This window comes from Plectropomus leopardus, chromosome 22 (assembly GCF_026936395.1).
Source record: "Plectropomus leopardus strain MGB_pleo_1.0 chromosome 22, ASM2693639v1, whole genome shotgun sequence".
Classification (NCBI taxonomy): Eukaryota; Metazoa; Chordata; class Actinopteri; order Perciformes; family Serranidae; genus Plectropomus; species Plectropomus leopardus.
Window position 1 is genome coordinate 20,189,585 of NC_142197.1, and position 15,493 is coordinate 20,205,077.

At 37.8% G+C, this 15,493-nt stretch overlaps 1 protein-coding gene across 4 annotated transcripts in view; it reads right to left on the minus strand.

Annotated features, from left to right (window-relative positions):
- Window positions 1-15,493, minus strand: part of tfec (transcription factor EC) — a 57,420-nt gene that overhangs the window by 30,736 nt on the left and 11,191 nt on the right. For all 4 annotated transcript variants that reach the window (XM_042511618.2, XM_042511615.2, XM_042511614.2 and 1 more), the window contains exon 3: window positions 14,754-14,997. In XM_042511618.2, the coding sequence (XP_042367552.1) occupies window positions 14,754-14,975 (222 nt within the window). In that variant the 5' untranslated portion in view covers window positions 14,976-14,997. The remainder of the gene's footprint in view (window positions 1-14,753; window positions 14,998-15,493) is intronic.

Consider the following 15,493-nt stretch of genomic DNA (forward strand, 5'->3'; position numbering starts at 1 on the left):
CGTTTTCTAGGGTAAGAACAAAGTCCACTTTTATAATTTATAATATTTGTTATGATTATTTTTAAGCATTATGGTCTTTTAAAATAAACACTATGCTAACACCTCAGTTCACAACAGTTATGTTAATGGGAACCAAGTCATCCAATAATTATTGTTCGCACTAGAAAATATAATTGGCAGTTCTAGCAGATGGGACAAAAAGTAACAAAGCAGTTTTCTGAGTAAGTTATTTATAATGATTGATTAACAGCTGTTTTTGGCAATCTGAATCTAACACTGACTTTTCTGAGGACCTATTTCAGAAACAGATTTAAGAAAAAAAAACTGAAAAAAATATAAGGCCCAATGTAACTTTTTTAAACTCATGGGCACAAATGCAGCAAATGCTCTTACAGCTTTTGGTCACGTACAGTTTCAATTGTGACACATAATTAACCTTCTCATGTAACCCTCATTGAGAAAGAAAATTAAAGGTATTTTCCAAAATGTTAAACTATAACTTGAAGAAAAACAATTTTAAAATCCATTGCTAATTACATCTTCAACGATTTCGCCAATCACAGCAAAGGTAGTTATAATAAACCCAGTGTGTTTATTTTTCAGAAATATACACTTCCTTTAAAAACATTGGTCTTCAAACCGAATAAAACCGTGTTTCTAATGTTCCCGTAAGAACTAAAAGGAGTGTGTGCTGCTCTTGGATTTTTCACAGTTTGAGCCTGTTTAAACTGACCATCGGAAATGCTTTAAGTAGTTTGGAGTGAAGATGAACTGGTTCAAGTATAGTTCACCGTTTCAACATCTTTTTAGGAATATATTGCACTTCTCTTTAATACGTGCAGGATATACGCCTGACCTTTTTTGTGTAGGGATACACCATACAATTTTATTTATTTTTTTTGTATCTCTTCTACTCTTTGTGGAAAAGATCTACTGTAGGTGTGCAGTCTGTCTCAGAGGAAAAAACATTTTGACATTTTCATGGGATTGCATAAAGCCACAGGAAACAAAGGCAATGCCATTCTGCAAGTGATATCAGATGTAATTAGATTAGGAAACATCTCTGAAGGCAACCCCTCTTTAACATGATTAGGAGAATAGACAGCATATAATTGTTTAATTATCTGTCAGGCTGTTTATAATTCATTTAATCTGAACCATGACGATGCAGAGTTGTATCCCAAATGTCATGTTTTAATACGGTCTCTTAAGGCAGATTGCAAAGCAAAATACACTGTATATAACAGGGGACACTAACTACTGGAATATCATCCTTTTTCTTTTGGTTTGGTTTCTTGTCCAAATCAACAGTATTTCATTTCAAATCAGTCATATATGCCACTGTGATTCAAGAACAGGACTTAACATTTTATACATACCGTCATTATAATGAGTAGAGTATTATGATAACGTATCAAGGTTAACTTTGTTTGTATTGTTTAATAAGAAGATTTATGCTCTACGAGGCTGTCAGTTTTGTCCAACAGACCTGTTGTTTTTTTTTTGTTGTTGTTGTTTTTTTTATCTGCAAATTCAACTTTTCAATTCAATTGAAATTCAATTCAATTCAATTTTTCCATATTGCCCAGTCCTACGTCCGTCCAGTTGCATCCAGAGGCATTTTGATATATGGTCAACTGAGATGTAGTGTTGCAATGTCTAGCGATGCCAGGCTGTAACGGTATTTTCTGCTTAGTTTTCAATAGATGAGAACACCTGTAGCCATGATAACTGTGAACATCAAAATCAACAATCAAACTGACTTAAATGTGACAAAATGAGGAGCCAAATGGTGCTAGCAGTGCCGTGAGTAATCAGTATCATTAAATAATAAAACAATTATTAACCTGTTAACTCACTTTTATTACTTTAAAATCCCAGATAACATCTTTCTCACTACCCATCAGATGTCAACTGCCTCTTCAGTCCCTTTGTTGTCTATTTGTCCTTCATGAAAGAAGGCCATGTAAGATCACTGGCAGCCTATGCTAACCTTTTGTCTCTTAACTCATTTTGGATGTGTTGTCTTCAAAGGGAGTCCCATGTAGCGCCTCTGGCTGTGGGAAGCCCTGAAAGGTCATGACCTAGGGCCACGTCTGTGTCACTGATGCCACTGGCTAAACACTGTGTCCCACCCTGACCTCCTTAATTCGGTGTGTGTCTGTGAAGGCTTGCTTATATCTGTTGCTGAGTATCACTCACAACAGTTACTGTTCATGAAAGTACTTTAACCATTCAGATATCCTTATTTGAATTTATTTACGTATTTCACAGTGTTATAAGAACACAGTGTAACTTTTTCAACCCTTCCATAGGTGTAGAAACAGTGGATGTTTTTCAGTCAGCTTCTCATCAAATGTTCTTTAAAACTAAAATTAAATGTTTTTTAGCTAAGGTCCATACCTTTATTATGTCTATATATGCTAAAGATAAACCTACAGCCACTAGCTGGTTAGCTTAGAAATAGTCCTGCACATATGGGTGCATAAAACCCAAACCATTTTTTGGGGTTTGGGCAGTTTTTGCACAGTTTGTACAGACTAAATGAAGGCTTTTTTCCCATAACTTGAAAAGATTTTGTGCCTTTGGATTTTCACAGTCTGGGGCAGTTTTAACGGACCATTGGAAACGCTTTATGTGGTTTAGGATGAAGATTAACTATAGTGAGTCGCATCACTTTTTCTACACTTTTGAGAAATATTTTGCACTTCTCTTTGATGTAGGAATACATCAGGATACACAACATATGACCTTTTAATTCAGGCATATATTGAAACTTATTTTATTTGTGTTATTTTCTGTGGAAAAGAAGTAGTCATGCAGGCTGCCTCAGAGGAAAACTGTCTTTTAGCAGTGTACAAAAGGAGGGAGATGTTCACAAAGGGTCCTGATAAGATCATGTAGTAGCCACAAGCCAAAAAAAGATGGATTCAGTGATGTGACAATCTTTGTTTGTTTGTTTGTTTTTTTAAGCCTATTGCTTCCTATTTGCTTTTGACTTGAGGATGTATCACTGTAGATCTTGTGGCTGCTTTTGTACCAGGAAGGTTATGATCCAAGCGTATATCCTAGTATAAATGGTGGGAAAGTAATTAAAACAGGAGGTGCTGTTTAATAAAAAGTCCAAAAAAGAAAGGTTTTATCTATCTGCTCTGCATACACTGTAAACCGCTTCACGAACCAGTCAAGTTGCACTTACAGGCTACTTTTTTTGACAAAAACGGCCCTACTACAAACAGAAAAGTCTTCCCTTTGCATTTTTAAAAAGAAATCTGCATTAATATGATAACATTGTGAAAACGATCCTTGTGTGCACCATCTGACAATGCTGTAGTATGCATTCCAGGCCAGTAGTTGTTGATGTAACTTTGCTAATTGTCTGAAATGTAATGTGCGTGTGCGAAGTACGGCTGTGATGTCACCGTTCTCACAGGATTGGCACACAGAAGGGATGGCATTTTTTAAAGAATTACACTTTGAACCCCTCCCCCCCTGCAGCCTTGAAGATCCAGTCAGTCAGCACAGTTTCAAGTTGGGCACCCAAGACTAGTGTCACCAATTCAGTATTTGACCAAATATCTCCCATTCTGTTCCTGAAATATGAGTAATGGCACAAAAACAGTTTTTGCAGAACATTATGATGTCAAAGTGAAGTTGACCTTTGGCCTTTTGGATATAAAATGTCATCCCTTCATTGTTTTATCCTATCATTTTTAAAATTATTTTTCAGACATTTTATTTTAAGTTTTGTCATGATTTGCGAAAGAATTCTTGGTTATAGCCAAAAACATGCTTTAAAGGGTCACTGTTACCTTGAACTTCGACCACCAAAATCAGATCAGTTCATCATTGTGTTCATCAAGTGGACGTTTTTGCCAAATCTGAAGAAATCCCCTCAAGGTGTTCCTCATATATCACATTCATGACAGTGGGTCTTTATAAGTATATAAAATAACTTTCAATATAACTTTTGATTGAAATTGAGTTTACTTGATCTGAAGTAAACATTACTTAAGACCTTTTTTGGGGTAATTCCAAGATTTTTTTAATTAAGATTAACTTGTCAGTTTTTATTTTTTCCTATGTTCTGTGAATATCGCTTGTGTATGCATTCTTTGTTTGACAATGAAGATTTCATGAGAAACAAATCACATTACCCATTTGAATTACTAAATTGGGTGTAATATAATGCATTACTCTATTCTGACTGTACTGCATGTGCTCATTTTTAGATGTTTGTTGATATTTGATCAATATCACTAATGCTTTTATCCAAAATTATTTTTATTTCCTCTTTGCTCCATCACTGTTTACTGCAGCATGATAGCCCACTTACACTTCAATCACACAGCACAAAAATGTGATGCTAAATTCTTCATTCGGATCAAGTATCCAAGGATACACTCTGGATTTCCTAATACATGACAGTTTCATACACATGGATCATAAACACACAGATATAGATACACACACAAACACACTAGGGGTTCCTGAATACCAATTATGTTGTTCTCGTTCCCCCCTCTGAGCTTATCTAGCCTCTGGAGAGACCTCCAGCCCACTCCCTCCCTCTTCCTTAAGCCAAGATCCCCAAACCCAGCGGGAAGCCTCTACTGGTCCCAACACACAGTCCCTGCTCACTCACTCCCTGATGCACACTGTCCACTTCCCCAGCCACACACTAACACGACAACTCTCCACACATTGTACCTTTTTTTGCCCCCTTTTGAATCCTATTAGTGCGTGAACTTAGTTTAACTGAAAAAGACTGTCGACTTCACTCAATTAGGCCTAATAGGATTAGGTTGCTGGTATGGGCCTGGAGGTTTAAATAGGAATGGAATTTTGGCAGACACCTGCTCCATCCATTGCATTAATCTTATAAAGGCTATGGAGTATGCAGGGGCCCCTGTGATGCCCAGAGTTGAACGGTTGGTTGAATGGCTGTATTAGGTGCATGGGGTTTTAGGCCTGGTGGCATCAGTGCCAGAGGAAGTGTGGCTCAGTGGAAAAAGAGAGCATCAGTGAATCAAAATGGTTACAAAATCCAAAATGCATGATGACCAAGGCACAGTACACACAGTTGTGATGTTCTGTAAAAGTCATTGCATTCAGTGAAATTATTTCATAATGATATGATCATTTTATTGGACTGGTTCTTTTTGTGGGACCCACAGCATCAAAAATCATCTCTGCAGAAGTGATATATCTGATCACCTGCCATCAGATGCACATAATGCTCTGACATTTGCCATCTTCTAGCTGGACTTGCAGTGTTGCTGAGATTGAAGGATTTTGCCCCACCCGTACAATATTAATGGCTAAAGAAGATGATGTCAAATATGTGCTCAAATCTGATCAGAAATTTTACAAGATTTTGAGGCCCACTCTGACACTAATGTCGGGAGATTCTTGACTAAACTGACACCGACAGGCTTTTGCAGCACAGCGTTCTGCACATTTCTTGCGCAACTTGATTTTTTTTCTCATTTTCTGTCACCTCTAATTTCAGACGTTTCTGCAAATCCGCACATGCAACGAAGGCAAAACTCATCATGAGTTTTGAATTGCTTTACCTAGTGCGAATTTGCTATTGGCATCTTTGCATTTACTTTGTATGTAATGTTGTTGGTGAAGCGCTTGCTTAGGGTTCAATGTGAACATTTCAAACTACTAAACAAAATATAAAAAAGCCTTACCAAGTCACACTTCAATTCATATTATACTGACATTTTAATTTAATCAATTTCATTATTTCAATATTCTGAGTTCATCTGGCTACAGCTGGTAATTGAAGGTGTCTTATTAATTTAATGAATATGTTGTGCTCATCTCATTTTCAGGTTGTAGCCTAAGCACTATTAGTCACTTTCGTGTTTCTGTTCTCTCAACCATCAAAAGCTGAGTTTTTAGTTACAAAAGTCGAAAAGTAAATCAATTAAGATTCAAAAAGGGATTCGAATGGATTCAGATCTGATATGGGATTTGAATACGATAGAGGTTGGAGTAAAGAGTTGAAGGCTTGATGAGGCCCATGCTGTTTAGATAATTACTATCAGTCATTGTCTCCTAATACACTGAGAACAATACCCTTTTTCCACGTCACTGATTGCTTTAGTGCTTGATCTTATCTACACAAAACCCAATCACTGATCCCATCCAACAATGTAAAAAATAATTTTAGTTTAATTATTATCTTTAATAATTTTAGGCTTTTATATTTGTTTAAAGTGTGAATGCAAATGAATATGATTGTGTACATAGTACATACTATAGCTTCTAATTGGTTAAGAGTTGGCAGACAGACACATCAGAAAATTCTTTGCTGAAGTGCAGCTACATGTATTAAATTTTCAGCATCACCATAAATTTTAAGAAAATAGAACAAATAAGCTTAGGCCAAGAAATAAAAAACAGTAAAGGTTTATATATAAAAGTAGTTATATACTCTAGAAGCACTAATGCAAAGTTTAACCAGATTTTCAAACTTCTTCAAATCAATTAGGGGCCACATTACTTTGGAGAGGGCTGCACAGTTTGAGCAATATTTCCCATCAACTGATGGGGTTAATCCAGGTAATGATCATTAGCTCACACTGGCTGTATCTCTATAAACCAAAAAGGGACAGATGTAGATAAAGACGTAGACTTTAGTCTCATTCAGACAGACAACAGCGGAAATGCAAACCTAATCATTCATTTTAGTGGCACCGCAACGTCGGCTCAGTGCCAACACAGAGGGCTCCAGCCAAAAATACACAACAGAAAGCATTGTCATTGTTTACTCATCAAATATGTGCAAATGTACATATTCAGTACATTACATGGACTCATGACTATATTTAATGTCTTCTTTGTGACAAAAGATAAAATGACAGCCACCAAGGTACTTTTTAAAGGTTGTAAAATCCTGTTTCAAAGAGCAACTTTGAGGAATTATTCTAGGGAATTATTTTTATATAGTGCTAAAAGGGTTTTCTTATTGAATTATGGTGTCAGATTAAAGATCAGGGTTTGCCTCTAGAGTTGTGTCTGCTGACTTTTTCTATTCTAACCAACACCATTATCTCCCTCTAACATTAACCAAGTGTGGCCAGTGCCAGTGTAGGAAGCGCCTCATTTTTTGACAATTATACATGCCCACACTGCCTTTCACATAATGTTTATGTGCTACAGACCAGAGAAAAATGTATTTTTATGCCTCAGCACCTGCGACAGCCTTGGCCGGAGGCAATTTGTTTTTGTGTTATCTGTCCATTCATCTTATTTTCATGTACACAATATTTTAAGAATGCTTTGAAGGAATTTGTTCAAACGTGGCACAAACATCCCATTGGACTCAAGGTTGAACTGATTAGAATTTGGTGGTCTAAGGTCTAGGTCATTGTCACCTTGCAACCATGTCATTCTCGTGAACAGAGTATCCTTAGAAGGCCTTGAGGGAATTTCCTCAAATTTGGCACAAATGTCCACTTTGACTCAATAATGAACTGATAAGATTTTTGTAGTCAAGGTTTTTGACCATAACACAAGAATTCATGCATTGTTAAAAACTGAACCACCCTGGGCTTTCCCGACTCAGAATAATGCCACTTAAGTCAGATTTGGCTGTTCACTACAAATATTCAACGATTCGTTTTGTTTTCCATATAAAGTTTTAAAGTCTGAATGGGCTCAGCAGGATATTCAGTGTGGCAGAGGCATTCATAGTAAACAAGCAAACACAGAATGATGCATTGCAAATGTGCAGCAACATTTTTTGCAGACACTATAAAAAAAACCAGAGGCTGTATCCTGTTTACTTGCTGTGAGCTGTAAGAAGAAGTACACGGCACAGATTAAAACAACTGCTTGACTTGAGGCAATCTAAGTCTACTGAGGGTCTCGGTCTAGAAACATCACTGCATGAATCAAGAGAGAGATTTATTTGTGTATCTTCGCAAAAGCTTGCTCCAACTACAATATTTTATCATGCTCACTATTATTATTATCAAGAAAGCATTAGTCAGTGCCATGTGTATTATTTCATGTGTATGCCTTAGAGTGTAGTCAATCCTCTTCGTTACTAATCACCATTCTTCCCAGGGGTGTCATACCACGTCTCATACCAACACCTCACAATGTCTTTCCCGGAGGTCCCTCCATGTCTGTGGATGCTGTGAATAGCTATCTTGGTGGCCCTGAAACCCCCTGCCGCCCCACCATGAGGGATTATGATATGTTTTATCCAGAAGTGGCCCGTGTTTTTGTTCTGCATGTCAATTATCAGGACAGTCTAATGGCCTGATCTCTGCCGTTGTAAGAACAATCAGCGTAGGAGGAGGTCAAGGGTGAGGTGGAGGGGTGGCGAGGTGTGTGTATGTGTGTGTTGTTAGGATGAAGTTACGTCTAATGTGAGACACTAAAGAACTAAACGCGGAACATGTAGAGGGCCGTTCTGTCTAATCCGATTAGTGTCTTAGATAACCCTACCATATCAGAAGGGGTCAGGGGATAGACCTTTGGAGAAAAAAAGTTTTATCACCCAATTATGCAAGGAGAGATGAAATTTCTATCATAGGCATCATCAAAAGAAGGTTGTAATGGTTTCTAAATGTTATTTTGTTGAAAAAAGGAATAATGTATTCATTGCCGTTGATCTAAAATAAGATCTGCAAGGATGTATTAGTCCAGGCTGCATAGTTAGACTGGATAATGACATAGAAACCATTCATGTTAAGTTTATCCATATATGGAATTTTGACTAATTACTGTTTTTTGTCATAAAAATGTAGGTTTCAATTTTTTGAGGGCCCTAGAATATTTTGAGGGCATTTCTCTTACGTCTGATTTTTCACACTAATAATATGTGCTTTTTTACCTGAATTACATCATTCATGCTCATAAAAACACAAATGTTGGATGGTTTGGAGCTGTAAGAGCATGTTTTTAAAAACAAAACATTTACGCATGTTCAAAGTCAATTCCATACCAAGAATTTAAAAAATCTTCTTCCTAACTACATAAGATATACAGTAGCTCTGCTTTTATATCGGTGAACTGAAAAAATAAAATAAAACAAGTGAGACCAATGTCCCTTTAGGGATAATTTTCTCAGGTGAACATAGAAAACACAAATTAAGTCTGAGGCCTCATTTGATTAGCTAATTTAATTTACAATATGCTGTGTAAACTAGACTGCAACTTGAGCATGCAGAGAGGGTCAAAAACAGGTTTAGTACAGGCCTGTAAAACCAATGTCCCAAAACTATTGGCTGCTATTTACTAATTAGCATTTTCTAGACAGATCGAATTAGCAAATATAAATCGATGTAAGTTCTTACTCTGTGCCAGCTGTGTGACTGTCTCACGATAGCTGCTGTGCTGATGGATGTGAGGGACATGGTCAGATCGTGAACTGGAAATTGTGAGTAGAGACTAGGATTACACGATTATGGACAAAAGATCATCACAGTTATTTTGATAAAAATTGAAATTGCAATGACTTATCACGATTATTCAGTATTATTACTGATTTTTCCCTTTTTTTGCACTTTCACATTAAAAATTACCAAGCACTGCTTTCACTTCCATGAAGTGTTACATTCTTGCTTATTAACAAATCTTTACATTAAAAAAAGATTTCAAATAAGGTTTCCTCTTTGCCTGAATTCAGTGCAATTCTTATGAGTACTTGTACTTATTGCTGTATTTTTTATGTATTTCAGCAGTCACACTACCAGCACAGGCCGAAGCTTCGCTGTTGAGTTGATGCTGGATAAGCACGGGGATTAAGTATGGGTATATCGAAGATGTTTGTTTTGGCCTTCATACATTCATTGACTGCAGGTTGTGGTGTCTATCAGGTAGTTCACGTTAGTTGTGTTGCTTTAAGGTGCAGATACATGTCTCATGCAGTCTTTGTATAGAATTTGCTCCCTCTGAAATTGGAAATACTTCCAAACAACTGAATATGATGGTTGATGCATGATTATTTTCGATTGGCCGTCTGCAGTCACAACAGTCAGGCTGGTGCTGCAGGGGTGATCACACAGCAGCATGACAGTTCTTTAAGAGTGGAGACTACTGTTTGGTTAGGAAGCACTTGATTTCTAATCAAAGGCATCTTGTTCCACTGAGTATAAATAAGCACTGTTCTCATTTTGTTATTTATACTACACCAACATTACTATTAATCTTGCATATTTAATCTAGTGCACTTTGATTCTTTCAGCACATGCAACAGCCTATGTTAATGCAATTTGTATCTTCTGTTGTCCACATGTTTCAGCCATTCACCGGGTTTGTCTTATAGTAGAAAATTGTTTGTCAATTGATATTTTTTTTCATGTTCCACCACAATTTTGATTGCAATATAAAACAGGCTACCCACACTTTTTTTGCTGAACATCAGGGAATTGCCCTGCATGGTCGTAAGCAGGTATATTTTTGCTGCTGCTTTACCCTTAACCCTTTCAAACCTAGTCAAATTGACTTGGTTTCTTGTAAAAACATGGGAAGAAGCCATTGAGCAACTGAAGAAGAAATGACCAAGAAATTAGTAAAAGGCACCAAAAAATTACCTGAAACTTAGTAAAAAAAAAAAACAACCAAAACACAAACAGTTGTTTTAATAGAAAATTTAAAAGAAAAAAGTAAACAAAACATGAAATGACCTAAAATAAAATGCTAAAAAAATTCTAAGAATTCTCTAAATAATTTGAAGTATGTAATTATGATAGTCATGAATATAGTTCTCTAGACATTTTTCCTTAGCTTTTGAAAAAACAATTGTTTAAATCTACTCAGGGTTCAAAGGTTTAAATACTTGTGAAAGACATCTGAATGCAGCACAAGAAAAGTGATGTCTATCCAGGTTTTAAAGGGTTAAATTGGTCAAATTTGGAAAAAAAAAAAAAAGAAAAAGTTGCTTTCATGGGGGAAAAAATCAAGATTAAGCAGAATTCACAGGAGATGGTTTAATTAATTAAATGTAATGTAAGGGACTCTCAGCTGTGACCGTCCTGCATTTCAGGGTCACTGAGTTGAAAAATGGTTAACATGCCTACAGATTTTTATGTTTCGTGAACAAACCATGACGATGACCTGAAACTTGCTGAAATGATATAGCGTATATGGAATGAATCATAATTGCGTGCGATTGCTGGTGATAGCATGTGTGTTTTCCATTGACATATTTAATGTTTCCAGCACGTTGTTCCATCTATCTGAATCATCACACGGGACTTCTGTCTGTCTCTAACCCTCCACTCATTCATGCGTGCACTCAGTCCAGCGGGCAAACAGCAGTCCAGCCAGCCCAGGCGCTCAGCCAGTCCAAATGGGTGGTCCAAACCAATCACTGCTTTTCTCCCATGCTTTGGCCTGCTGGTGTCCCTGCTGCCCTGACACCCGGCTCTTTTTCTGTACTCCCTCGCATTCTTCTTATTCCTTCTCCTCTCTTGATGTGTTGTTGTGCGACTGAGCAGAGTGTATTTGCACAGATAAAGTGACAGTGCAAAACAAACCGCTGTGGTTTTGTCTTTGATTGCCACAGTGTGTACAAGCTGGCCAGCTGAATTTGTGGAAATTTGTTGCATTGCATTCACCACCCGACAAAACACTAAAGCTGTGTGTCTGTTTCCACCATGACTCACAGGCTCTGCCACAGATATCAGACAGACAAGCCTTGAGTTGTAGTGTTACTGCTGTATGTGACAGCAGTTTCAGAACACACCAGATTTGATTTTGGACCATGTTGCTGGTCTGACATCACGCTGTTTGTGCAATTTAAAACACTAGACTCTACTGTATGCCAAACGTTTTTTTATAAATAGAATGTAAAACTGCTGTGAATTTCCATGAAAAAGCTGACTTCTATATATTTAAAACACTGTGAGATTGATCGCCATATAGACATGTTTCCATGCAACGTCATGAAAGGGATACAGGAGAAAACACACCAAAATTACGGATTTTAACTTTTGTGCCTCATTCAACAACAGAGAGCTCATACTGCTTATGCCAGGGGTGTACTGGAAAGAAATTTGGCTCTGCAATCTCTGTAGAGCTTTGATGGTCTATCTGGACCAGATTGGGCCCAATCTGACCTGCCAGGTTTGGGCTGAACTGTAATCTCTCAAAATTCTCCTGGGCTAGAACTGGATTTAGTTCACTCCAATTTCTATTTGTTTTGTTTGTCTTTCATGTAATTCCATGAATAATGTAGGGGCTTCGTTGCTGTCAATCCATCCCAAGTCCTACCTCTCATTAATCAGGAGAAATATTATACAATCTCTATACAATATGTATATGGCATATAACAGTTTTTGGGCCGTGCTTAACAATTTGCAGGAGGTGGGACACGTTGGGCATCACTGAATCTGGTTCAACTGACATAATTCTGAGTGGGGTACAGCCCTAGTAGGATTTAGGGGCCTCCATTGGCAGAAATTGTACATGATCTTTATAATGATGTTTTTATTGGTTTATAATCCCCTGGAACTAAGAGTGTTTGCGTCTCAGTAGAGCTTGCCTCTTACACAGAATCAGCCATGTCTGCAGCCTTGCCGATATCAGCCAGTAAAACCGACACACTAGACCTTTTAATGTCCACTAAGATTTGTTTTTCCTTAATGGCATCACAGAGGCAGTTCTGTTCTTTTGATATGGAGGATGAATCTTTTCTCCCTTCGTCTTCCCCTGCATTTACCTAACCCCTCTTCCTCAAATGCTGAGGGGGGCAGCCTGTACCTTGAGGCCGATATCAACTCACAAACACCCACATGCATTTCCTCATGCACACAAACACACACATCAAACACTAGAGCAACTTTAGCACATGAAAGGGCCTCCTACAGAAGAGGGAAAACATACTGCAACAATGCTTTGAAGTCTATCAGTCATCCATCTAATGTAGGGATGTTTTCTGTTCCTCCTCCTCTGATAGTCTGATTCATATCTCCCTTCCAGGAATTCCCTCCCAAAAGCTGAGAGACAGCTACAGCCGATCTGGGAGTCATTTGGCTCCTTTCACAACAGTATCCCAAACATCCAAAATTCAGTCTCACTTTTGCATCAAAGCAAAGCAGGAAAATATATATATTTTTTAAATCCCAAATGAGACTTGCAATCTTTGTGCAATCTGAAAGAAATGCACGCATGCAAGAGCACATGAATACACAGAGAATGCATGCATTGGGTGGTATACAGTAATTGCAGTAGCCAGTTATGGCTCAGTGATCTGTCAGCACATTGTGCAGGGTTTTGAGTTGCCTGGACAATAGTGCTACAATCCCGAGAGACTGAATTCCAAAGAAATGCCCCCTAAAACACAGCGTTCATTCAGAGAGTTCCTGACATGTGTGAACAGCAGCAATATAGACCCAGTCAGGCATGTATCAGTGGCAGAAGGTTATAAACATACTGTATCGCCCCTGAAAGCAGCATTTCACTACACTAATATCAGTATATAGTTAGACTTTCTGCAACAGTGATTGTCATCATATCATCCCTGTTTCATTAACCTTTTCATTCAAAGGCCTCCAGACGGCTGTGATTAGTAGACAACAGTGTGTCCTCAGTGTTGTTTACATACAGCCAGCAGGCAAGAGGAGGCTCACTGGAGGAGGCCCACTGGGTTTACAACCTGGTTTGGTTTCAAAATGATGACAGCTGATGCATTTATTGGAGCTCCGTAATTATACATGTGACAACTTTTTTTTTTTAACCTGGTGGTTCAGTAATTATATATCTTTGGTGATATACAGGCTATTAGGTGAGGTGTGTGAACAAGAGAAACTCTTATTCACACACTTCACCTAGATTGATGGTGGATCTTTCAAACTAGATGTGGTAGTTGTTTGCACTGCGATCACAGTTGGACACCATAAGAATGCAATGTATTGTGATGAGACTGGTAGGAATAAAACCACAGGAGACACATGGCTGCTATGTGGAAATCAGTTATGTGTGTGCAAGATACTTATAACAGTGGAAGTGGATCATTATTGTATATGTATTATTAATTTTTTGTACTGTGTATTTAATTAGTTAGTATCTAAAATGTGCATTTAAACTTTGTCAAATTAGAGAATGAGCTCTGTGGATGGTAACTTTGGTCTGCCAAATAACAACCCCAATAACTGGCCAGGCTGATAATCTATTGACCCCTAGTAATTAGCAAATGTTAGCATGCTAACATGCTAAACCAAGACACTGAATAGGGTAAACATTACATGTCTAGGGAGTAACTATAATATTTAATGCGGGAAAACGCAACCTCGACTACTGTGAGTAGGTAGAATCAACATCAAAGACTGGACTGCCTCTCAATTAACTAATGTTAAATATATCAAAATGTGGAAATGGAATAAATGTTTAAAAAAAAAGTCATAATATGACATGTCATAAAAAAGTCATAGTGTTTCTACTTGTCCTGTGCAGCCCTTCATGGATTTTAAAAATGGCACTTAGTCATCAAAACTTAAAACTCAAAATGTCCTAAAATGGTCAGTGTAGCTGTTAAGTTGCAAACAATTCTGCCAGGGCAAGTTCTCCTGAGCACACCCCTTAGGATGTTGGGTTGCAGAGATGTTGATTGAAAATGCCCCCCACACCCAAACCATTGTTAAGTAGGTGATTATGGTTCTTTTACATGTTCACAGCCCTACCAGTCTGCTACCTCAGGGTTGTTGATATCTAACAGAATTACGATTAATGCTTTGATTCTTATTTATACAGTGTTACCATAACATTGTAGTATGGCTACCTACCTTCCATGTGTCTTGGGATTGGTACCAAACAGGGATGCGTGCTCTGGTGTAGGCTCCACCATGGGGACGCTCGGAGCGGGAATGATGAACAGTTCCACTGGGGTGAGGAGGGTAGAACTGAGGCCAGCTATGTGGGTGTGGTCCAGAATCATAAAAAACCTGTCCGCCATCTCTCTGACTAATCACCCACTGCTCGCCTGGGCTGGTGCACGACTGGAACATCTCTGACAACCTTAAACTGAATCTAAGCAACAAAAACAAGGGACATCACATTTAGTCTTAAATTTAACCAATTATTTAATAAAATTGGTTTATAATGTCCTTATTAAATCAAGACTTATTCTTTTATTTCTGTGGCTACTTGTATGCACTGCTGGAAGTGGTTGCATGTGTGTACTTATGCATTTACTGGTTTGCACTTGTTTATGTTGGTTAGAAAAAAAATTGAGCTCCACCAGTTACTTTAGACAGTTGTACATTAGAGCTTATTTTAATGGTTGCCATAGTTTGATGGGTTGCTTATTATGAAAGTTGGACTAGTTTCTTGTAAAAGCATTACAGAAACCCTAATTTTCAACCACATTAGCACGTTAGTCACAGGCTCGGATGTCAGTTATGTCCACACTGTTTCCTGTTTTTCTTGTTACCCATGTATAGCAGAATCCTTTACTCTCATTCAGCTAATGTATGTAACACTAATGGATTTCCAAAGAAATACAGTATCAACTTTGCATCTGAAT